The 27,148-nt window shown below is 36.2% G+C and overlaps 1 protein-coding gene across 1 annotated transcript in view; it reads right to left on the bottom strand.

Annotated features, from left to right (window-relative positions):
- The window catches only part of LOC149078572 (diuretic hormone receptor-like), a 98,835-nt gene extending 73,909 nt beyond the window's left edge, over window positions 1–24,926 (bottom strand). The window contains exons 1-2 of the mRNA XM_089240688.1: window positions 24,681–24,926; window positions 5,508–6,196 (exon numbers count right to left, since the gene is read on the bottom strand). Of these exons, the coding sequence (XP_089096814.1) occupies window positions 5,508–5,643 (136 nt within the window). The 5' untranslated portion in view covers window positions 5,644–6,196; window positions 24,681–24,926. The remainder of the gene's footprint in view (window positions 1–5,507; window positions 6,197–24,680) is intronic.
- Window positions 24,927–27,148: the final 2,222 nt, after the last annotated feature.

The following is a 27,148-nucleotide window of genomic DNA, read 5'->3' as shown; positions in this document are numbered from 1 at the left end:
TGTTGCTCAGCGATGGCAGTAAAATCGAGAGGTCCAGGAACTGAAATTGCTGTTACGCGTGATAAGATATCAGCGGAAATATTTTGCGATCCAGGAATATGGCAAATGTTCGTTGTGAACTGCGATATATAATCTAAATGCCTTAGCTGTCTAGGTGAGCATTTTTCACTTTTTTGTCGAAACGCATAGCACAGTGGTTTATGGTCACTGAAAAGTATAAACTCACGAGCTTCAAGCATATATCTGAAAAATTTTATGGAAGAATATGCGGCAAGAAGTTCTCGATCGTATGCGCTATATCGTGTTTCGGTGGGTGAAAGTTTACGTGAGAAAAAACCTAGCGGTTGAAGACCATTGTCCGTCACCTGGTGCAGTGCACCGCCTATAGCATAGTCGGAAGCATCTACGTGTAGAGCTAATTGGGCAGACGGGGATGGATGTGCCAACAATGCGGCATTAGCTAGTAGCTTTTTGCAATCTTCAAATGCTTTCAAAGTTGATGTAGACCACACAACTTTTGTTTTGTCTTTTCTTTTTTTCGTAGAACCTTTCAATAGATCATGCAGTGGCACTTGTGTCTCAGCTGCATGCGGTAGGAAACGGCGATAAAAATTTATGAGACCTAAAAATTTACGCAATTGCTCAATTGTTTCCGGTTGCTTGAAATCGAGTACAGCTTGCACTTTGTCTGGACGAGGTGTGATACCCGATGGTTTGATCACATGTCCCAGAAATTCAAGCTCAGAAACACCAAATATGCATTTTGACAAATTTAAAACTAAGCCATACTGTTGAAGACGTTGGAATACTTGTTTTAAATGAATTTTGTGTTCTTCGGCATTTTCAGAAAAGCATAGAATGCCATCAAGATATACATAGCAGAATGGTAAACCTCGTAATACTTCATGCATGAACCGCATAAAAGTTTGAGCGGCATTTACGAGACCGAAGCTCAATCTTGTATACTCGAATAAACCCCAAGGGGTTGTGATTGCGGTTTTTGGTATATCTTCTTCGGCAATGCCAATTTGATGATATGCCTTGAAGATGTCTAGTCTGAAAAAAATAGACTTACCATGCAATTCTTGAGAAAAGTCTTGAATATGTGGTATCGGGTAAGAATCAAATTCCGTAACACTATTTAGACGACGATAATCACCGACAGGACGTACAGTACCATCTGCCTTGGGCACGATATGTAACGGAGAGCTCCAAGGGCTTTTGGAGGGCCGGATAATCCCTTGTTCCAAAAGGAATTCAAACTCGGTTTTCACCTGTTGTTGAATTGTTGGATTGAGACGGCGAGGCTTCGAAGCCACCGGTGGTCCTCGAGTAATGATATTGTGTCGCGTCACATGTTTCACTGTTTTACCGATCTGTGAAGGGTTGAAGACACCTGGGAATTCTTGAAATATAGCACTGTATTCAGAATCTCCAATGGTAGTGACGGAAGGTTGTGTTGTGGGCTTGATCGATCCGAGTACCCGTAATGATGTTTGCGAATCGATGAGTCGTCGGTTTCGCACATCAACGATTAGGTTGAAGTTGCTTAGAAAATCAGCTCCAAGTATTGGTGAAGGGACGTCAGCTACGAGAAATGTCCAGGAAAAAGGTATCCGGAGACCTAAATCAAGTTTCTTGACCGTGGAACCATAAGCAAGAATCTTGCTTTTGTTTGCGGCGAACAAATGGAAACTTGGACGTAGTGCTGACGAATTTTTTTTAGGCGGTATAACAGAAACTTCACTGCCAGAGTCAACAAGGAAACGATCACCCGTAACTCTGTCAATCACGAAGAGCCTGCTGGATTTGTTGCCCGATTCCATCATACCAGCGATGATGGAAGGTCGTCGTTTTTTTTCTGGAATTTACATGGCTGACGGCAGTAGCGGGCATTCTCACCGAACTTGTTGTGATAGAAGCAGATATCCCGTGCTCGACTTGAACGAGATGTTGAACGCCTAGCTCGTCGCTGTTGGGAGCTATTACGATATCTCCCTCTGGAGAGTCGATTCACCGTAGCCGTTAGCTCTGCCACTTGTTTGGTGAGCTCTTCGATGGCTGATGTCGAATCGGTTCGATCTGGAGTCGACTGCATTTGAGATGACGACGATGGCTGGATTCGACACACGTGATCCCGGGTACTGGAGACGACCGTCTGGAAAACAGCAGAGCAGAGAGTCACTGCACACGAAAGCGTGAGGTTCGAAAATTTCTATGCCTGTCTTACTTTTCCATTAACCAAGATAATCATGTTTGTGTCGTCGTAATAAATGTTTATTCCGAAGCTGTGGCTCTGTGTTGTGACTCCGCAGTGGTGACCAGCGACGTTTAGGAACATTAACCATCAAAAAAAGTCCATCTCCGTTGAAGATTTAATCTCATGCATTTTCGGAAATTTTCTTCTTTCCGAGCCTCCATTATGTCTGTGGTTACGACGACTAGATTCTTCCCTCAAACAGGCCCCTGAAGAACAGACCCCTCTCGCCCACGCATCATCGTCTGCTCTTCTTCTCTTCTGGTGTGTGACCTCCTCCTCCTCCTCTCTCTCGTCTTCTCTTCTTTTTTTCTCTCTCTCCCGTTGGAGCTGAGCGATGGCGGAAGAAAATGCTCAAGTTTCGAGGATTGGACTTCGACTACCTCCGTTTTGGAAATCCAATGTCCAACTATGGATTCAACAGTGCAACAGTGCTTTTCAACTCAGTGGAATCACTAACGATGACACGAAGTATGCAGCCTTGGTCTCTTCCTTGGACGGAGAATGCTTGTCTTTCGTCTCGGATCTGATATTAAATCCTCCGGCAATCAACCGCTATCAAGCCTTGTCGGATCGCCTCATAAAGGAGTTCGCCGCTGCGGAACATCAAAAAGTCAAGGAACTTTTGAACGAGCTACAGCTGGGTGATCAAAAGCCAAGTCAACTGCTGCGAAAGATTAAAGAACTCTCCGGCAACAAAGTCACTGACGAGTTCTTGCGCACCTTGTGGATGCAACGCTTACCGCAAACTATTCAAGCAGTGTTATCGGTTTCCAGTGAGCCATTAGATCACACTCGAGGTCGTTGACCCGACTCTTGGGGGGTCGTCTGCGTGAGACACCACAGAGTACATGTGTTCCCCCCCCCCCCGGAAAAAGTTGAAATGACGGCTCTGCCTTTTCACCACGAAGGGTTCCGCGAGAACGTTTATGTTGGAAACAACAAAGCGAATGACCAGGGCTGGAGCAATTTATAGCTTAACCCGCTTGGGGCATGCAAAAATATCGACCCGCCATTTATTTTTTCCAATAAAATACCTGGCGTGGCCACATGAATAAAACTAACTGAACAAAACTAAAAATTAAGCACTTCCGTTTTTTCCTCAATTTATTCATAGCCGATAATGTAAGTGTTCCTATACACATGGGTGAAATATCACAGACATGATTTTTCTTTTTGGCTGACATAATACAAATGTTTCAACGTATTTTAATTTATTATTATTACGGGTCCTAATATTTCGCTACCCGGTATGATGATGGACCCTCACATACTATAACTAGGCTCGTAGGCTGGAGTATGTGCTGGGTCCTTTTGTCAGAATTTTTTACGCGGGCCTATGCATAAAATTCCTCTGTTAATTTTAACTATTTGGTAAATTTGACTCTTTCGGCAAAAATTATAATGGGATTCGGCCAGACTAGGGAGGTCAGACGTCCCGGTTCTTATGGTGAGTATCAGATTTTAATCAATATAAATAAATTATCCCAATAAATAATTTGTTGCAAGTCGAAAAATAGCAGCGGTTTCTCTGTTTTTTATTCGTCTTATCGAGAATATTGAATAAGATGAAATTATTTTTTAGGAAAAAATGGTGAGATCGTGTCGAATATTGGGGAAGGGGAGCTTATGAATACTTTCTCTTACGTTGATAATTGGAAGAGAAATTCGCATAAATATTGTTTGAATGCCTGGATTCTGCCGCCACCTATTGGGCAGAAATGAAACTATCTGCTATGAGTATCAAAACAAAATGGTTGTTAGTTTAAACCGATGTGTAGAGAGAGAGTATATGACAGTAAACAAAATGTAGTATCAAACTGTTTCATTTATCTTTTGTGCTGCATATTTGTGTAAATTTTATCGCGAAAATATCGATTACTTTGTAGTTATGCTTCTGCAGGAATTTGATTTTGCAGCAAATTTAAAAATAACAGTCTAGAATTAAGTCTAATATTAAGCTTTACAAATATATGAAACCGATTGTTTCATATACCGTATATCTTTTTACGTGAATTTTTATTTTAAAGATTATAAGAGATAGTTTTGATTTTATTCATTAGGTGGCAGCAGGGGTCCTAACTTATCATGGTTTCTTTTATTAGCAAAGTATGAATTTTTCACCGGTTCGCAAGTTATTTTCCCCCATTTATGCTGGTTCGCGATAATGTTCACTTAATTTCAGTCGTCTGTAATGAGAAAAAGGTTGGAGAGCACTGTACTAAACTGTACAAGGTACAGAGTTCAGAGCAAATGTGTATTCTTACCCATTGCTTTACAAATTGACACTATAATGACCTCTGAAATTTTTACATTCAAGATGTCGTGGTTTTAATCAGTGATTTTGCGTTATCAACCGGTACCTCAGTCACATGATTAGGACAACTTATCCTATGCCCGTGCCCTCTGTGAAGTCCGGTCTCGTACCGTCAATCGGCTATTGGTCCAAAATCGAGATGAATTGTAAGTTGTTGACTTCTTCCTCAACCTCACTAGTGCGTCAAATTATAATTAGGAATTTGAATAATATTAGATTTTCGATCGGTGACCACATTTAGTTTGCATTTTCGTAATTCTTAAAAATTATATAACTTTTAATATATTTCTATCAAAATAAATCAATTAGTTGCGAGATTGAGATGATTTTTCATTTTTTCTAAGCCCAATGTATTAAGGAAAATTTTTTTTTCTGGATATTATGCGGAGGTGAACTCGGAAAGAGGAATTTTCTAGTCTCCGCCAGGAATCGAACCCGCGAAATCAAAAACCATCTCAATATTGCCTCCACCAGAGTGTGAATAAGGAAAGAATGACCATCTCTCTTGTGGCGTATACAATCATCGCGCTTGTCTGGATTGCAAAAGTTATTGATTCCCGGCGGAGACTAGTAGACTTTTCTTTCCCAGTTCACCTGAGCATAATGTCCGGAGAAACGTTTTTCCTAAAATCAATTGCTGTTCAATTTTTTTAAAATAAATCCAGTGATATATATTTTTTTTGCCATGTAAAATATTCATTCGTGCATAGATTATTTCATATTACATGCCACACTGACATTTTAAAATTTTGCACATTTGTCCAGCTCTGGCAGGGCTGGATACTCCAGGATATGTGGACTTGATGGTAGCGCACACGCGGCTTAATTGGTCATCATTGGTCAGCTTTGTAAATGCTAAAACTGTAAAAAAAAAAGTCAATCGACTATACGATAGACAAAAAACAAGGTGAAAGAATATTCCCTTGCACTCACCCGAGTTTTCTGGATATTTTTCGATGAGGAAATCTAAATAGCATCTATTTTCGTCCGAGAGGTCAGTAACGACTTCACTTTCGAGTAATTCCGCAGTGTCAGACATACGAGATAAATGTGAAACGTCTTGAACCATTATAGAGGAAAATTTCTTGACGAAAACTCTTCTTGAGATGTATTTGATAACTATTTTTTTCGACGATACGATAATTATTTTCACGAATATCAAATTATATATGTACGTCTATGCCTGTGAGTACTCAAATTCTCTACGAATTCTTATAGTTATAGCAAGTTATGGCAATGGAATCGGTAAGATGCGTTGAGAAATAAAACGAGTTCATGTCCTTCTCTACCGAATGAATTCAAATAAATGATTTCAGAAACTTCCAAAAAATACGGATATAATCGCCAATTAGTCAAACATTCGATTTTGTTTTCCTTATCTTCAACTGCAGATCAAACGTTGCACTTGAAGAGGCTTATTTCTCGTTTTTTCGTCACTCGACAGATTCTTTTTATTTCATTCACATCATTAGGAATAAGATGACAACATCGATTCATTTCAAATAAGAATCGTTCTAATAAGCTGGAAAAATACATTTTTTTTCTGTTCATTTCTTTTCATATCGAAATGCATATGTAGTGAGAATGTTGAACCCAAACATTTTCACTTCTACCAATGGAATCTGAAAAAAAATAATAATAATAATAAATAACTAGTTCAATATATAACATGGAAATATTGTAATAACTGTAGATTATGTCTCGGAAAAAATACTAGACAGAAATATAGTAAATAAATGTATGGTAACTTTTCAAAATACAGACCGGTTTCTGTTAGTGGATACCATATAAGAAGATAAAGTGGATAACATTATTTTCTCCCACTTGCCTTTTTATACAGTAACATAAGAAAAATGGGATTTGCAGACTTATTTTGGATACTGGATAAAACTGCACAAACTAACGCTTATATTCTTGACCCGATATACCTCTATACAACGTGAATCAATGTTGTTCCTGAAATTTTTTACAACTGCGGACCGGTGGCAATAGTTGAAAAACTTCATGGACCAACGGGAATTGGGGAAATAGTTTGCGGACCAGCAAAAAGTAAATAAATACGATAAATAATTTTGAGACCACAAAATATAAACGGCAATCAATATAAAAGCAAGAGAAATAATTTGCGGACCGAGAAGAAATGCATAAAAATTTGCGGACCTGCAATAAATACATTAACATAAAAAATAATCAGAGGAACACAGCAAAAAAAAGTGAAATAAAAATGCATAAGTAGGAGAAATAATTTTCCGTCCGGCAGAGTAAATAAATGAAGTAAAAATTCAAGTATTTTCCCATCTTTGCTTCAGAAAATGGAAGCCAGGTGGCAGTATGAACACGAAACAAGTGCAACTCGACAAGATAAGTACGTTAGGGCCAAGCATACACTCAGAACACACATTCCGGCATGTGCCGATTCGTTAGAAATTCCGTAGAGGAATGTGTACGAGGTGCGTGTTCGGTAAGCAAATAAAGTAGTAGTGTGTGTATAAATGAGCCACTGTGGTGGTCAGGAGGACTCGCATCGCGAGGACTCGGGTTTGAGGCCCACCATTGTCACAGTGGTGGCAGACTGAAGTTGGTATTATGCGGTTCCCAACCTCGAGGCGCAAATTCGGGTCGAGATCTCCCCGTTAAAAAATGTCTAGCTAAAGAGAGCAACAGGCCTACAATGATACAACTCTTCAATCATCACACTTTAGTTATAGTTAAAAAAATCAATGGCAGACGATAGTACTACATATAACAAGCATCCCACAGAAACGAACTTCAAGTTAGGTGCAAAACCCCTAACAACACACACCTCACAAACCTACAATGAAATTTGACAATAAATACCAAATTTTATTGCTAAATGCTAAATACCAAATTTGATTACTAAATGCTAAATACCGAATTTGATTACTAAATGCTAAATACCAAATTTGATTGCTAAATGCTGAATACCAAATTTGATTGCTAAATGCTAAATACCAAATTTGATTGCTAAATGCTAAATACCAAATTTGATTGCTAAATACCAAATTTCATTGCTAAATGCTAAATACCAAATTTCATTGCTAAATGCTAAATACCAAATTTCATTGCTAAATGCTAAATTTTATTGCTAAATGTCAAATTTTATTGCTAAATGTCAAATTTCATTGATAATACGTCAAATTTCATTGATAATATATCAAATTTCATTGATAATATGTCAAATTTCATTGATAATATGTCAAATTTCATTGATAATATGTCAAATTTCATTGATAATATGTCAAATTTTATTGATAAATGCTACATGCGCAATTTCATTGCTAAATGCTTATTGCAAAATTTCATTGCTAAATGCCAAATTTCATTGCTAAATGCCAAATTTCATTGCTAAATGCCAAATTTCAGTGCTGAATGCCTGCGTCCGCGGTCTTATGACCACTGTGCGTAAATTGCAATAGCGACAGAGCCTGGACGTGCTCGGTTCATTCTGTATTCTGCTAAAATCCTTCCTATGGGGATAGTGACGAGTGGGTTCACATCCTCGGATTATTGCGGTTGCATCTGAACCATTTTGCGATTTGTGTTGGACAAAGACAGTTTATTACCATCCATCCCTGCCATCCCGTGACTGTTGTGGCCTTTGTATTTGTATTTGGGGCCATTCAAGTATTACGTCAGCATCGATGGGGGGGGGGGGTCCGATTTGCTGAATTTTGATCACAAAGGGGAGGGGGATTGTATAATTCTTACGTCATCAACCACCCTTAATAAAAATATGAAATATTTTTAATGGCGTCTTACTAGGTGCGCCAAAAACGAGAAAAATCTTTCGATAGTTTGTGGGCACTTGAAGTTACATTCTCCCTTTGATAAGTGCCCTACAGAGCCACTTTAGTGATCTCTAAATGTTTCGCGGATCCAAGTGATCTGAAAATGTGCCCGAGCCGTTTAAATGCTTTGGAACTGTGCCACGTATCTCTCAAATACTCCGTAATTATATGCCGAGGATCTCTTGAATAATCTGAGAATGTGATGTGCCGCGGGTAACTTGAATGATGTAGAACCGCACTTGTGGACACTTAAATGCTCTAAAACTACGTCACATGTCACTCGAGGGATCTCTAAATGTGTCACGGATCGCTTAAGTATTCTGGAACTGTGTCCCGGGTCATTTAAGTCACCTGAAAATGTGCCACCGGCCGCTTAAATGCTTAGGTTTGAGGACCGCAGGCCGCATCAGATAACCCCAGGGCCATATTTGGTCCGCGGGCCACATGCCTTTATGCGATATATCATTATATGTCTTAGAGGGTGGGTCACAATGAATTTATTAAAGATAAATTTTGAGTTCAAATCACATTAAAATTAACTGAAATCGATTATAATAACATACAAAGGTATTTTCTTCCGAAATTTCAATTAAAAAAATATTGTTTGCATTAAAAAAATAATTTTTGATTGTCGGGAGGGGGAGCACAAGCGCCCCCCACCCGTATGCGTCTCTGATCCCACCCATATGCGTTAGGATTCAGAGGGGCAGAGCTGATGACGAAATTTTGCTGATAGCAGGGGGAGGGGTCACAGTTTTGCTGGCTTTTGCTGACAAGGGGGGGGGGGTCAAAAATGGCTAAAAATTTGCTTACGTAATACTTGAACGGTCCCATTGTATACGTTGAAAATTGTATATGCAAATTTCACTTCTGTCGCGCGAGATTCTCACGCCTCTTTTTTTTAACTGAGGTGCATGTACAATGTACATGTTCCGTAATTTGAATACTATATCTAGGTAGTATACACTAATACTATCTGGAGATAGTATTAGAGAACTCTACTCTCTAGGTATCTCTAATAATATCTCTATATAGTATTCAATTACGGAAGAAACTTCGTTTCGTTGTATATAGATTTTTTATCTCAAACACAAAGTTACAACCCACTTCTTGAATGATTTATATTATGCACTGTTTTATTCCGCTATATATATATATATATATATATATATATATATATATACAGTCAAACCTCGTTAATGAGTCACTCTTGGGAGAGCAAAAATATGACTTAGTAAGCGGAGTGACTCGTTAAACGGAGTAAGAATTAGCTGTGCCAATTCCTGCCCAAGGACAATTGGGACTTCCAAAAAAGTGACCCGGTGAGCGGAGTGACGTGTTAACTGGGTGACGCACTAACGAGGTTTGACTGTATATATAAACTATGGTATAATAATCTGGGGTGGAGACTACAAAACAAATTTGCAATCAATAGTGTCAGTTCGGAATATGTATATGTTTTAGAACCATGAATATACTATATTAGCCCTCCACATACTCCAATATACAGAATCTTTAACTTATTACTTTTGAGATATAATGTTTTATACCGAATTCTTCTCACTCTATTCCGGAATAAATCATTATTTGCAGCAAATAATAATGTACCTCTGCGACGACCAACTGAAATTTTTAATATACCGCACTGTTGAAAAGAAATTTTCTGGAAACATTGGCAACTACTTGGCTCCTAAACTTTACACTGCATCACCTTTAGAAATTAGAAATTTACCTACCTACATAAAATTAAAAAAAAAGTCATTTTCAAATTAATCTTATCAGTAGACGATATTGACGTATATTTTAATATCCAATGGCGAAATTCTTCTTATTTGTATGCTTGCGTGTGCCATAATTCTATCTAACTCAGCATCAGATATGCAATTTATTTGAATGCATTATATGTGAGTTGCGTTTGAACATAATACATGTATTTGCAAATGTATGTAATTAATGTATTTGCAAATGTATGCGATTATGAATGCATTATTATTCATACTGATTGATGTACAGATGCATTTCCTTTAACGTATTTAGCACTTACTCTGTTCTTTTATTTACAGTTTGATCAAAAAAAAATTGTCTACGGTCGACTGTATATACAGGCCGCGGCCTCTTGTCGACCATATATTGCAATTTTATGACATATCTTAAACTGAAATAAAGAAAGGAATAAAGATCACTCGTGTAATTATTTTGAACGTTAAACGTGCGTTGAAATAGAAAGAATTTTCGCAACTGCCGAAATTAACCCTGAGTGCACAAAGCTGCATTTAAGAAACTCCCAGCCGAAACCACTGTTTTCTCCAGACTTGGTACGTGTCCATTAGAAGGTAGTAAGTACCTACCGAGATAATTTCGGTTATATAGTGGGAATCAGATAAGTTCACACACACGCACAACATCGACTTGGGTGGATGTCGGTGTGCTGAGTTTCTTCATTAGCAGTCGAGACATGGAAGAGGCTTGACGAAACACGACGGATGATAAAGAGTAACTCGATTCTCTTACGCTTTTCGAAAGGAAATTGCTTTAACGAGACGTGAAAGAACCATCATTTCGCTACATGTTAACGATCACCCCTACGAAGTCTTGAAGTTCTGGACGAAGTGATGACTTTATTATAAATACAACACCTCCATCTGTTGATGCTGTGGCCGAGGTTAATTTTTTTCAATCTTTCTTCAAAGGATAGAAAGCTGTTTCGTGTGTGTGTTCATGAATGTTAATGATCATGGTATGAATGGCATGTAAAAGTATGTAAATCGTAGATTGTTATTTTTTACTCCTGAGGAATCTGTGTACGGACTAAAGTGGTAAAGATTTAAATTATTATTATTTTTTTTTGATTTCGTGGAACAGCGAATTTTCTAATACATCACAGAGAATAATATTCTAAAGAAATCAAGGGTTTTTGGAAAATTTAGGTATTTATTCTTGAAATAGTTTTGATGGTTTAGTCTAGATTGGAGTTGTTTTATCGATCTTGAATATCCATAGTTTTTATGAGTTTCTTATCGATTTTTGCTAAAAGAATGAACATATATATTCAAAGATTATTTCCTAATTGCTCTTTGTTATTGCTTTTTTTGGAATTATTCTCTAATTTTCTAAAATAATGATGATTTCCTGAAAAACAAATATTTTCAAACTCATCACATGGAAACTACCATATTTTTCTTGCGTATAATCCATAAAATGTGGATTATAAAAAACAAGGAAATTGTTTTGTTAGGATTATGCACCGCTGCGTATTTTCTGCAGTATTTCCCCCGAGAGGTTGGAATAGATGAAATTTAAAAATTAGTTTACAAAAGGTATTTTTTTAAATAATATAGATATTGGTTGAGGAAAAAATGGCAAATTTTCAGTAAAACACGGTAAAAATAAGCCATTTCATTCCTTAAGATTTGATTATACTGCCCAACACTGATTTTGTTAGGTAAAAGATTTTTCATTGATTTTAGGATGATTTCTGCCGCTGGATTTCGAATTGTGCATTGGTTTTGTCAGATTCACTCTAGTTTTTGAGATAAACGGAAAATCAAATTTAAATGGTAATGCCATAAGCAGCATACAAACGCCATGCGAGTCGATCACCTTTTAAAAAGTCTCGCCACAGAGAGCAACAGGCCTACAACGGTACAATTATTCAATCATTACACTGGCAGATGGCAGCACAACACAAAGACAAACTTCACGTCAGATTCACGATTGTACACGCACATTCCGACGTGTACCAATTCATTAGAAATTCAGTAGAGGAATGTGTACGAGTTGCATGTGCGGTTAAGTAATAGTAGTACTAGCATAGAAATATCATTTCCTTTTTAACCCCCCCCCCTACCCCATAAAATCCCTCAAATACGTTTTTGGAAGTTGGTATTTTGAAGTATTCAGGCGAGTACTAGAGGCAGAAAAAGCAGAGGAAAGCTAGTTTGTAAAATATGTTAATTAATATAATTCAGTTAGATGTTTCACCCTGTAAAAGGGTTTACTGAGTTGATCTTTTGTATGATGCAGTAAAACACTGCAAATCACAAACTGTTCCCTTAACAAATGTATAAAACAAATTATGGGTTTTTGCTGGTGCTAAAATAAATGAATACTCATGCACCTGCGTTACTCAACTTATTTAATTGGTAATCTCTTCATTTTTATTGTAAGCGTATAGTGCTGACGGTACTTCAAAGTACCAAGTTCATTAATTCGCTGCGTACTAATTAATTTTTTGAACCAAAATAGGACCGACCAAAACATTTGCATGATAATTATTTCATTTTTTTAATAATGTGGTAGATAAAGGGTTAATCACAATCAGCCGTAGGTTTCAATTGTACTATCATCGAGGCAAGTGTATCTCTTCACTGAAGTGCAATCTTCAAAAAAGAAGAAGGAGCACTGCAGGAAATAAGTGTAAAATATATCAGCCCTAAAGAAAGGATGGATCTAAAAACCTGTTGTGTGATATTTTCAAAAAGTAGCTAGTTAACTTCTTCAACGTAGGTTCTAGGTTGAATTTGTATTAATGCGAAAAGCGGTTCCACTCATCCCAGTGTGAACCAATTTATATAAAATTAATTAATAAGATACCAGATCTTAATATTCAAATAAAAATGGTAAGAAAATGTTGTTTTTTTAATATATGCAACTACCAAAGATAACCTAAACCGAAAAACTCGAATTTCATGAACGCAATGATTCCAAAAAAACACATTAAACGTGATCGCGGTCCCTTGGAACAGGGCTTTAATGTATTTCACTCCCACTCAAGCATATGCATAAAAACGGGTTCGCGTGTTTAGTAGTTTTCTTATCCTCTAATTACGTTCTGCTCCGTGATACGGATAATTGGAAATAGAGGAGTTATGTTCGTGATGATAAACTAAATTATCATCTTTAAAAAAACAATGATACCAGGTAGATGATTGAACAGTTCGTGATTATTTCGTGCCTGTACACACACATATGCACGTGCAATAAGTTTCTCCCCGCTACAAACACTGAGTACAATGTTCCATATTTCGGATCAAGCGAATACCGAGGATTGATCCAGAGGCTAGTTATTATTAGCGTATGACAGATATTTCACTGTGCAATTCTTTTCATACCAACCATATAATAAATATGGTAGAATACAAAGAACTTATTAATGATGGCACTTGCATGGCTCCTGTCATAAACAGATACGTAGCTAATAACCGAGAAAACCAATAACAGGCCATGAAACATGGACTACCTACGTGCCGAACATGGAAATTCATCATGTATATTGCGATATGAGGAGCAAGCATACATGTCTGGCAAAACATTGAGAATACATTTCCCCCAATGCAACGTTTCATTCCTTTCAAAGATAAAAGTCAACATTTATGTAATTAAGATATTCTTTTCTACAAATAAATACTTATTCATGAGGAAAAGAAAAAGATAAATGTACACAGATTTTCTCTCTTGGATTAGCTGAAAGGCAAATTAATTAGATGATATTTAGATTTCGTGCAATATTCGAAGATAGAGGATTCTATAGAGACAGCGGCTTTTTTAAAGAAAAAATTAAGCAAGCCTCAAATAATTACCGTATTTTAACGTATATAAGGCCGGGATTACACTATAAAAGTTTTGTAAAAGCTCTTTGATAAAACTCGAAAAATTCAACCAATAAGTTTACCGGTTGCATTTGCTCGAATGTAACCGATGCGCTTATTGGTTGCATTTTTCGAGTTTGATAAAAGAGCTTTTATCAAAATTTTACAGTGTAATACCGGCCTTAGGAACCCTCTGATTTTATGGGCTATAAATTTGGCAATAAGTTGAAAAGTTATATCTCTAATACTATCCGTGTATGAGGAAACCCCCCCCCCCCTATTTTTGGGTCGGAATTTTTAACAGAAAAGGGATCATTATACACGTCAAAATACGGCAAGGGTACGTTTTTAAAATTTTTTTTGTGTTCTTGAACCTTCACTCGTACATCGGGGTGCTGTGGGTGACACTTTAACAGATCATACCCCCGTATCATCACTCTGCCAATTAAATGCATCAAGTGAATTGAAGACATGGTTGGTATAAGAGGTGGTGAAAAATTTAGAAATGTAATACATCTTTATCCCGGGAGTTAACTAATGGATATCGTATATTGATTACAATTGATGCTAACTAACTATATGTGACAATACGATGTAATATGAATAAATGATAATAAAGTCACCATACGAGATGAGTAAGATGCTAAAGATGCAACATGTTAATATTGATATAATTAATGCTATATGAATATGATGGATGAAGATGTGTAAGAAATTATTAATAATATCTAATTTGCGGTAAATAGGGAATATGATAGGTGTTGTCATGAAGTACATATTTACAATGACATATGCATTGTACCAATTCTCGCAGTAATAGAATGGAGAAAATTTGCCATCTGCAAGTGCATGTCAAAGACTCGGAACATTGGGTATGGATATCTCGAGAAATGTTTTAGGCTTTTAAGTCTGTAAGTATCAGTGCTAGTATAACTGGAGATTTCACGAAGATATTCATAGTCACAGTTGAGAAGAGAATCATAGTAGTGTTTCTGTTTTAAAAATTCATGCAAGAAATACTGTTCCCGCATTTTTTTTATCGAAATCTACAGTGTGTACTAAAAGTCCATGACACATAAAAAAAACTCAAAGAAAAACCAACCAATTGACATAAAAAATTTGATGAATGAGCTGCAACGGACTTCCATTTACCTCTAATATAATACCCGTATGCGTTATGTATGTTATTTACCCCGCTGCAGCTCGACATATTAAAATTATTGTTATTATTCTGGCATCTTGAGAGATAGAACACAACTGTCTAATTGGGTTTTTGAGCACACGGGAGCTGCATAAAAAGTTATTTTTTATTTTGATAACTATACAATCGCTTGAAACATTAATGGCATATCTGAATGATACACGCTATTTGGAAACTTTTTCTAATTGGAAATATACCTCTAGGATCAACGATATATCGATCAACGATCAATCAATATACCTCTTGTCCAACAAAATGCCATACCCCCGTTTGCTATGCATCCTGTATATACATATATTCAATTTTTATTACGATTTGCGTTGCATAAACCGACCACATTTAAAAATGAACATCCTTTCACCCATTTTGATGAATCTCAAACTGGAAAGAATGCTCATTTTTAAATGTGGTGGTTTTATGTGCCACAAGTCATAATAAACATTGTATATGCACTGTTTGTGTCAAATTTTACGTATTCCGTCGAGTTTTTTGTGATACAGTTTCATCTATATATATATATATATATATATATATATATATATAGGCCATGATAAATATTTTTAGTGCAAACTGCACGTTTTTTAAGTCAATTAGTCGATTTTTTTTCATTAATTTCTAAAATGAATCACATGCAAATTCTAATAGAACTTTCCGCTTACCCTGTATTTTTACACCATGATAGTAATATTCCGATTTCCTAATGTAGTTGAATAAATAGTCAATCGAACGATATTTCTCTCATATTCAGGAGTTTCCATAAAATAACGATTTGAATGGGTGAAAAAAAAATAAACATTCCACTCATTTCTAACAGAATGAGTTACTGAAATGTAAGATGTTTCGAAGTATCACGGTAAAATATGAATAAGATTTATTCTATCGTGTAATATTTATTAATATGAATAAAAAGAAAGTATTTCGATTCGAGAACGTGAATATTTAAATAAATCAGATCAATTACTTAGAACTTCCATAGGAATTCGTCCAAGAAAATGCGGATTTCAGCTCAATTTACGGCGGAATCTCTTTCCGATAAAGAAATAATTTTGTTGCTGTCTGAATTTCTCCGTAATTTATGCAGCGAAACTCTAAGTATGTTAGAATCTCTCTCTGGGAAGTCTTACCAGATTCGATTTCTGTGAATAAATTCGTGGGAAAGTCTTTCTCTCTCTTGTGTGAAAAATATATTGGTAACATTCAAATGGTTAGTTGTTCAAAATTACATTTTCAAACATAGACACTTCTTTTCGTCCAAATTAATCATAAGCTCAAAATGTGTTTAGCGTAATGTAGTGTAACAAAAATTTACGAGGAAGAGGGTTTTCTGCTCAGGGACATGACTACACTCTTGCGTAAAATTAAAAGAATTTGCACATTTTGTCTATTTCAAGCACATCCCAACTTTCGGATTGGTATTAGTATATGGGAGACATAGAGAGGAGATCTTAAAGCCCTATGTTCGACTTTTCAGGGGCGCAGCTGGCCTTCGGTTCCTGTTCGTGGATGACAACGCTCGCCCACGTCGGACTCACCTGGTCAACGATTATCTGGCAAGTGTGTATATTCGGCGTATGGATTGGCCTGCCAGATCTCCTGACCTAAACCTTATACGACATGTCTGGGACGCTCTTGGAAGGGCAGTTACAAATCGCCCTCCCCCTCCGAGAACCATCCCGGAGCTGAAAACTGAGTTGCTGCAGGAGAGAGAGACCGATTGCTTCAGGGACTCTTCAACTGCCTCGTATCCAGTATGCAGTCGCTCTGTGCGACCTGTCTAACTGTGAGAGGGGGACCATGCCCCATATTAGAATCATTTTCGGTTCGATTTCGCAGCGTGGATGTTGGACATTCCTGCAATTATGAGCACTACTGCGATTTACCCTGATGAGTAGGGGTTTTGTGAGGGAGGGAGAGGAGAAAAAAAAAGACGGCAAGCGGATTATGTAATATTTACTGAGACGACACTAATTGAAAATTAAGGGGTCATCTCAGAATGAAGAAACGTGTTAACAAACTATAACTACAAAAGAGTGTTTCAATTCTTTTCTCTAGTTTGGTGCTTTGATATATGATCTTCTTTCCCTCATTTTCAGCGATTTTGAACTAAATTATCTCGAATACTATTGCACTTAGAAACGTTTTTTTTTTACACGGACAAAAGTGGCAACAACTTTCTAATAGGAAATTAGAAAAGGGAGGGGGGTATAAAATTTAAATTTCGTGTCTCGCTACAAATAAGTCTTTAGTAAAAAATATCGTAAATCAGAAATGGGCACGTTAATTGGAGACTTTATTTGATTAAGAGTATGTTTCTCTCTGTAACCAAAACCGATTGACGAGTTATTTAAGCTGAAACAGACTTGAAAGAATCTCCTACCAGCTAACGTGGCGAAAAGCTATGATCTACTAGAAATATCATTGAAAATATTATTCAACCACTGATTTTATTCAAGTTTTTGTTCAATTTTTTTTTCAACTTGTATATAGTGTTAAATATCTCTGATTCTTTGCAAATTTTCAGAAAAAAAGTGTTAAAACCTTGTGCGTATAATAAAATAACATAATATCAATGTAATTGAGTAAAAATTGATTCAAACTATACAAGACTACAGTTTGTATGTTGCGAAAAAGATTTAAATAAGATATGAGTCAATGGACACTGATCACACTCAATCACATTAAATTTATTTTTAAAAACCCAAATATATACAGACCTCAAATCTTTTTTGTCATTTTATGAACTGAAAAGTTTCATTTATTTTGCTTAAATTTTTATTCAATTACATTGATGTCATGCTATTTTATCATGCACGCAAGCTGTTTTTAATGCATTTTTCAAAAAAATTTCAAAGAATATCTGTAGGAGCTATGCATAGAACATCATATAGCCATAGAATTGCATATACAAATCGCGTGTATTTGTACCAAATTTGAAACTAATCAATGTTCAAATGATAGTTTTAATGATATTTTTATACTGGATCATAGCTTTTCGATATGCTCACTTTAAGTTTTCACCATGTATACGTCATTTTTTATTTGTAAATGAACAAAAATGAAATTGTTACTGGACTTTCCACGTTATTGTCCATTTTATGTGGTGCTGTAATCCCAGAACATACCAATTTATTTCACCAAATACACAGAGTGATTATTTAGTTCAGCCTTGTCTCATTTTACTGGTGAACCGTTGATCCTTAAATCAATATTTCCAATTTGAAAACTATCCAAGTAACGTGTCAAACTCGGGTACTTCATTCCTATTGCAAGGAATTTTATAGTCATTAAAATTAAAAAAAAGACATATTAAACGGACACCCTGCCCTCAAAAACCAAACAAGTAAGATTTTGCCTCTCTCTTCTGATGCCAACAAAAACTTTACGTTTCTAGGTACAGAGTGAAGAAAGAATGAAGAAATGCCCCCTTTTTGTCAGCGAATGCAGAGATGTGCGGTGTGCAAACGATCTTTATAATCATAATAACAGGCTCTCAACCCTTTAAGAGCCACAGAAGAAATTACTAACCCCCCCCCCCCGCCCCTTCAAAAAGCCGTACCTTTTATATTGAAGTATACTTTCGATTTTCAGCAGGCGCAAAGTAAGGGTGTATAAGTAAAAGTATTTCATTGAGAATCAACATTACAAAATATGTGGGGGTTGTCAATGCTGTGGCAAGAGGCTTTCAAGAAAACAAGGGCCCGTTAAAGTGTTACGTCAGCAAATTTTTAGCCATTTTGGACCCCTCCCCCCTTGTCAGAAAAACACAGAGCCCCCTTTATCAGCAAAAAATTTCGACATTCTCTGTCTCCTGTCTCCTAACGCATATTGGTGGGATCAGAGACGTACGCGCAAGGGGGGGGGGGAAGGTCCGATGATGGAAATTATATTTTTTTGTGTTTTTTTTAAATTGAAATACCTTTATATGTTATTATAATCAATTTCTGTTAATTTCAATGCTATTTGAAGAACTCAAAATTTCTTTTTAAAAAATTCATTGCGACCCACACTCTAAGCCATATATGGTATCTTATGGTCCGTGTACCAAATGTTGCCCTGGGTTTTATCTGATGTGGCCTGGCTCTACAAACCTAATTTTATATAAATGGCTAAGCGACACATTCGCAGATCAATAAAGTGACCCGTGACACAGTTCCAGAACACTTGAACGATCCATGGCACATTTAGAGATCCCTTGAGTGACATGTGACACAATTTTAGAGCACTTCAGCGGCACCCAGTGTGGTTCTATATCACTCTAGTTACCCGTGACCCGTCCCTGATTACTTAAGTTATCTGCGGCAAAATTACGGATCACTTGAGTGAGGCGTGACACAATTTCAGAACGCTTGAGCGACCAGCAAACACATGTCAAGATCACTTGGACCTGCGAAACATTCATAAATCCCAAAAATGGCTTCATAGAGGACCTATCAATATGCAGAATGTTAGCTTAGTTGCCCGAAAACTATCAAAAGGTTATTTTTTGTTTTTGGAGCACCGAGTAAAATGCCATTGAAAATATTTCATATTTTTATAAAGGGTAGTTGATGACGTAAGCATTATCCAACCCCTTCCCCCTTCTCATCAAAGTAAACAAATCGGAACCCCCCATCAATGCTGGCGTAATACCTGAATGACCCCCCCCCCCAAGATATCTCATCTCGGGAATGGCGCTTGAAGGGTTAAAAATTCATCACAGGGGTACAACACAGACGGCAACATGGCCCACAAGAACATATTGCTACCGGAAGAAGTCCCACATCGAGGGATTAAAGCACCAACCTCTCGGTGAGTACAATATATATATGAGCTGCCATTCGGAATTGCCAGTGAAGTGCAGGTCCCGGTCTAATTAGCTCTCGTGTGCAAAATATGACCGCGGTGCGACAAAAATGATTAAAGAAAATGATCGAATGTTAAAAAATCCAAGACTCTAATCATGTATTTTATCGTCTTCGAGAAACGCTGCGTTATTAAGGAAGAGTAATTGATATCAGAATCACGGAATCTTGAGCTTTCAGTATTTCTCTTGCAGACGCTACTAATTCTCTGGACCCATTTCATTTTATCACTTTTAGTAACTTTCATGGACTGTCGAGAATAAATGGATGGTTACATTTTTTTCCCCTACAGCTCAAAAGATAATATCGGATCCCATAACAGTTCTTTTTGTTATAACTGCCAAGTAATATCACGTTCGTGTGAGTGAATGAAAGCTGGGAAAAAATACCCTTTTTTTTCACACAAAAACATATTTCATGTGACAGGTGGCTTTTATATTGCTTGTAGATATTAGAAATTATTTCTTTTTATGCATCTAGAACATTCGCTTTTATTGTGAATGGAAATATACGTACCGGAATTAACGTATTATATCATTGTATAATTAATTCTATATGTACTTGATCAATTTTTGTTGTAATCAGTGGGGGACGCCAAAATACGTAATACTCCTAAATGGAGAGAGAGAGAGATAGAGAAGTACCAAATATTTATTTTACCAAATTTTCACACTTATTCGCAACAATCGCAGTGAAAAATATTATATACAGGGTGAATCAGAAACATACTGCGAAATGAGAGGAGGTGATAGACCGGCCGCAATGGATCATGAAACAACCTACCAACCCTGTCCTGTCTCGAATAGTTTTCGAGTAATGGTGGATGATCGATTATTTGAAAAAAATGCTTGAAGTCGGAAACAAGGGAATTTGTGAAATTTTTGAGAGACCTACAAGCAAAATAAGCACATATTTGGAAACCGCAAAAAAAAAAAAAAATTCTATAAGGTGACACCAGTTTCGTCGAAATATCTGAATTTAATAGCGAGCTACAGGCGCTGAAAGATTGACGAAGTTCAAAATCGAATTGTCACCATAATATTTAATCGCCAATTTTGCAAACACCGTTCTATCTGCAATCGGTCAAATTCGCCAAAATCTTGTCCCTTTCACCAGCTTTCAGAAGAGCTTAGAATAAACTAACTTGGTCATCTAGTTCAGGAGAAATTTAGTCGTTTGTTTGTTTGCAATACGTCACGGAAATTTGCGTTCGTGGAAGTAATTTTAGCAGGTTTTAGCGACAATTTTCTCAAAAAAATCGTCAACGAATAAGGCAAATACTACAAAAACTCCTAATGCATTTTGACACGCTATGGTTGTCGTCTTCAGAGGATGAGAGTATCGCGCTGAGCGAGTTTCCCACTTGGATTGAGTACCAAATCTCCAATCTCGGTTGCTCAGCGGAACGAAAAAATTATATATCTGTCCAAGCCAAACGCAGTGGTAAGAATGAAGCAAAGCGCCTGCGTGTAAGTCTTTTGCAACAACTTGATTGGCTGTTTGCGAAATGAAACTCTCCGATTGGTCTATTCGAATTCTCTTTAAATTCCCACTCGTAATGAATTTAAGCCATTGCGCTGCGATCGGTAGTGTTGATTTATTGTCGTTTACTAATTTATTTTTGAAGACCCGGATGTATGTGGCTTCGTAGAAGTCAAAAGCGGACGTGAATTTCACTTCAAGCAATTTTTTTGCCATTTTTGACACCCCCCCCCCCTGCTCTGCCTCCCTGAATCCTAACGCATATTGGTGGGATCAGAGACTTACACGGGGGGCATGGGGGGGGGGGAACTCGTGCCCCCCGACGATCAAAATTTTCTTTTTTTAATGCAAAAAATACTTTTTTTTAATTGAAATTACGGAAGAAAATACATTTATATGATATTATAATCAATTTCTGTGAATATTTCAATGTTATTTGAACTCAAAATTTATCTTTAATAAATTCATTGCGACCCACCCTCTAAGCCATATAATGATGAATCACATAAAGGTCCTTGTCTTGCGGACCAAATATGGCGCTGGGGGTTATCTGATGCGGCTTGCCCTCCTCAAAACCTAATTTTGTAACAATGAACTAAGCGACACATTTACAGATCACTTAAGTGTCCCGTGGTACAATTCCAAAGCATTTAAGCGGCCCGTGGTACAATTCCAGAGCATTTAAGCGGCCCGCACATTTTCAGATAATTTAAATGACCCGGGACACAGTTCCAGAACACTTAAGCGATCCGTGACACATTTAGAGATCCCTTGAGTGACATGTGACGTAGTTTTGGAAGTTGAACTGTCAGAGCAGTTCTGGTTTATTCTTCTCTCGATCATTTTCCATATTTTACTTGAATTTCAAACGTGAATCCTACAATTTTTATTTCTTTTGGAAAATTTTGGTGAAGCAATTCCTTAATCGTACTCTCAGAGGAATCGCTTTTCATTTTCATTCAAGTCAAACATGAATTAGCCAACATTGCTTTGGTAAATATATCTGAATATTTTACATACAGGGTGTCCTGCAAGTGGTAATGCGGCCTTTATCTCATCAACCGTCCGTCGTAGAGGTATGGTTATAATTTAAAAAATGTTCAAAAGGCAATCGAAAATCACCATATACCAGTTTGAGAGGGAAAACAATGTATCACAAGATAAAAATAAAAAATCTGAATTTTTATACGGTCCCCCGTTCTTTGAATTCCAATTAGAAAGTTGTTGCTCTGTATCTCCTGAGGCAAAAAATATAATCCCATGTTTCAAAGTGTAATATTCTCTGAGATATTCGAATTCAAAAATCTGAGAAACGTTGGGAAAGGACAGCATATTCGAGAGAAAAAAGCGTTGTGTCTTTTAGTTTTTGCTGTTCTTTCATAAGTTTCTTCCGATTTTTGAATCCAAGTATCTTGACGAATAGTGCACTTGAACACACACACATACACACACACACAGGTCAACAATATTCTAATTAAAAGTTAGAGGACAAGGGGAACTGTATAAAAATTTATATTTTTTTATTTTGTTGCACGCTGAATTTTCACTCTCAAAACTGATACAGGGTGGGTAATTTTTGAACGCCTTTTGAACATTTTTAAACTAGAATCGTACCTCTACGATTGGCGGTTGTTGAGATAAAGGCCGCATTAGCGCTTACGGCACTCCCTGTACAATTCATAAAACGCATTAGATTCGTACACATTTTCTACAATATTAAACAGAGTTACGTAATTCCTTGGATTCAGTGGAACTTTAAAAATCAGATGGACAAAATTTTGTTTTTTCTTTGCATTTACGACTTTGTTTCTATTCACAATTGCATTGAAAATAATTTATAGAATTCATTCATATTTAATTTGTTTTATGACTGCTTTTATTCAATGTGATTTGCCTTATTCTATTGAAAGACGATTTCTTTGAAACTTTCCATTTAATAGTATGAATAATTTTTTGATAGTTTCTGTGACTTACACGTTTTATTTCAGGGGGGTCTTCAACACATGTTCTGCGAACCACCTGTAGCCCTTGAACTTTTTTGCGGTAGCCCTTTGATGTAAAGGCTTTTACAGTTAATGAAATAGTCACTCAGTTGCTAAGATGTATAGAAATTCGGAATAAAAACATCATCGAGGAAATGTTTACCAAAATTATTGAACGAAGTAATTTTGAGATTACTTTCAGAAAAATATTCAGAACTAATCAGAGAAATTATTTCAGATTCAGTGAGAAATATTTGAAGATTTGATGAGATATATAAAAAAATATATATTATATTAATCATATAAATATATATTATATTAATTATATTAATAATATATATATTATTATATATAATATATATAATATATATTATGTATATTATATTATATTTGAAGATTTAATGAGAGATAATTTCAGAATTTATGAGAAATAATTCCAGAATTGGCACAATCAAACTATTTTGTAATTCACGAAAATAATTGAAGAAAAATATTTTCAGAATTATTGAATAAATATTTTACAGAATTATCCAAAAAAAGAGATATTTTAAGAACTATAAAAACAATATTTTCAGAATCATCAAAAAACATGTTTAAACTCATTGAAATAAATATTTCCAGATTTACTGGGAAAAGGAAATTGCAGAATTTTTGAAAGAAATATTTCCAGAATTAATAAAAACAATTTCTCCAGAATCATTGAAAAAATATTTTCAGAATAATTGGAAATTCATGTTTAACGAGAAAATAAGCTCAAAATAAATGGAAATTGATGTGTCTGACTATAAGCCTATTTAATCTCAGAATAAATGAATTTCAACAATAACATAAAATTTTCCGTTTGACTCGGAGAGACCCCTCGGGTACTAAGTAGCTAATTATTAAATAATTAGCAGCGCTTAAGTAATAACTTATTTGAGAATATAATTTAACAATTTATCCACTACATTGTGAAAAATAGAATAAGAAGAAAATGGTAATATAAATTTATTGTTCTTATATTAAATTCGTCATCCATATATAGATATGATTCCATTCAATATAAGTTTTCCGAAAAAGCCAGAAAGTTACTTAATGTAAAAAAAAACATCATGAAATATTTTTACCGATTCTAAATATACATTTATTGAGTTTTTCCGACACACAGATAAATTTGAATTAAATTTCCGAAAGCGAAAAAAAGGAAATCATTATCGAACTTACCTACTTACTACACGGTAAGCTATATTAGCATTTCAGTTTCGATCTCCAAGTTGTTGCATACGCCGCTGCACAGCGCGACTCCCTCTTTTTGTGTTGCGGTCAAGAAAAATGAGCGATATGATAAGCTACAGGTTATTGTTTCAAAAGAAAATTCCTGCGGCTCTGTTTGGCCCTGCTCTTCCTCTCTCACACCGACTTACCCTTTTCGTGGAAGCAATACACACAATCCTCTTCTCCTCCTCCTCCAAAAATGATCGGTATGTAGGTGCGTGAATCTTAAATAGAAATGTTGCTACTACCCCTTTACTTTTCTTCAGGTGGAATTTCAGAAGCGCCATCTGTTCCGTGTAGCGGGAGAATGGAAACATCGAACCACTGATTATTTACTCCGCGCCTTGGCTTGTTATTCTATCTATCTCAACCACCGTTCAACGTTCTTTCGACGTATATGTATGGGGGGGGGGGGGGCTGCATTCCTTCATTGAGGTGAAAGTCGTAGATCAGTTAGTGCAGCTGTTTTATATCGCTATAGTACGCTGACAGACTGTTATAGAAAATAAGTGGTGGGCAAAAAGTCCGTAGAAACTTTAAAAATTTATAAAAACTGGAAAAATAACCGAAATAAAAAACGGTTTGCACGGTTAGCATCGCTAGGTCACAGGGATTTTTTTAAGAAAGGAAAAAAACTAAAAAACAGCCGGTAGGTGACGCTTATCCTACACAAGTCAAGGAAAAGATACGTAAATGACGAACAGATTACCTCCAAATCGTTTATTACAGCAGTATGTGTTTCACATGACCACCACCACAGGAAATAACACATTGCACGCGAGTCGCAAATCCAGCAACGGAAGAGTGCAGCAGGTTCATATCCAAGGTTTACAACGGTGAACTGGTAGTGGACTATGAGTGAAAGTTCTTATAACCTTCTCATTTGCATATTTCCTCCGTCAAACCGAAAGATACCCAAGACACATCGCTCATTGTCCTCATGGAGTGGATATACCTCTGGCAATTTATTCATAAAAAAACATTTTACATTACAAAATATACATTACAATCATAACAACTATAAAATCATAATCTAAGTAAAAAATCCTAATCTAAGTATGGAATCATAATCTATGTATAAAATCAGTGGCGAGATCACAATTTACATATACAATCGGAAATCAAGCATATAATTCTGTATTACATATTAAATCTTAATTCGAATATAAAATCTTAAATCGCATATTGAAATCACTAATAAATCAGATAAAATTTATAATCGATTTCATCCTCAATTTAAATCGTTTGATTTCCTCGGCATTATACTGTTCTTGTGTCATCAGTCAATATTCTTTATAGTTGATCAGTTTATTTTTTCTTTTTGAACCGCAGTTTGTACTTGTGCTATTGGTTGATATATCGTCTATGGGATCACTTTGTCTTCATTGTCTTATATCCGTCTAATTATTTTCTTCACTTTATTTATTCTACTTTTGTTTTTAAAAATCTCTCTGATCCAGAGTGTGGCATTTTTAGCAGCGGGCACAGCCATGCGCTTTAGATGTGCAGTTAATTTACATGTTGTCAAGTAACTGATGGGAGTGGCGATTTCACCACAAAGGCAATGATCTGTTTCTCCTTTTTTGAAGCGGTGAAGGTAATGTGGAAAAGGTCCGTGATTGGTTGTAAAAAATGCAACGTCTCTGTTCCAATTTATTGCGTTGTTTGGTACTATTTTAAGGACAGTTCTTCCAGTTTTGCATCATTCCATCGGGTTGAGTATTTCTTTTCTTGCCTTTTGTTTTCGACTTTCGCTGACCCGAAGTCGCTCGTACCAGCGCCTCCTATCGGCTTTTTCGTCTAAAAAAAATTCCCGTGATGCTAACCGTTGTAAACCGTTTTTATTACGGTTATTTTTCCGGTTTTTATTCATTTTTAAAGTTTCTACGGATTTTTTGCCCACCCTGCACATACTCTGTTTTAAACATCGAAATGAATTCGAATTCAAAAACTACAATCTCAGCAAAACAAGATCCTAAGGTCTCTTGGTGGGGCACCTAAATTTATTCGTGGAGCTGACATCACGGAAGACCTGGGTATACCCTTTATACTGGATTTCATCAAGGAAAAACATACACAAATATACACTCATGCGTTACACATACATGTACAAACTTGCCTTTCTCCTTCACAACGTCTCAGAAAGGCTATTTGTAAGTCGTCAGACAGCCTCGTTGAGCTGGGAAACGACGAAATAAATTAAATTCTGTTCTGTTATATGCCAGTAAAAAATTTTACACATCTCCGATAGTTAAGTTTTTTTTACAAGTTTTCAAAACAATGCATTAAAAACAGCTTACACGCATGATAAAATAACTCGACATCAATGAAATTGAATAAAAACTGATTCAAAATAAAAGGAAAATGGTTAGTTCATGAAATGGCGAAAAATATTTGAAGTTCATTCATAATACTTG

This window comes from Pholcus phalangioides, unplaced genomic scaffold, assembly GCF_987345545.1.
Source record: "Pholcus phalangioides strain wild (caught in Gottingen) unplaced genomic scaffold, Ppha-v1.0 ptg000013l_1, whole genome shotgun sequence".
NCBI lineage: Eukaryota > Metazoa > Arthropoda > Arachnida > Araneae > Pholcidae > Pholcus > Pholcus phalangioides.
Note: the sequence above shows the minus strand (reverse complement) of the source record. Positions and strands in the feature narration are given on the sequence as shown.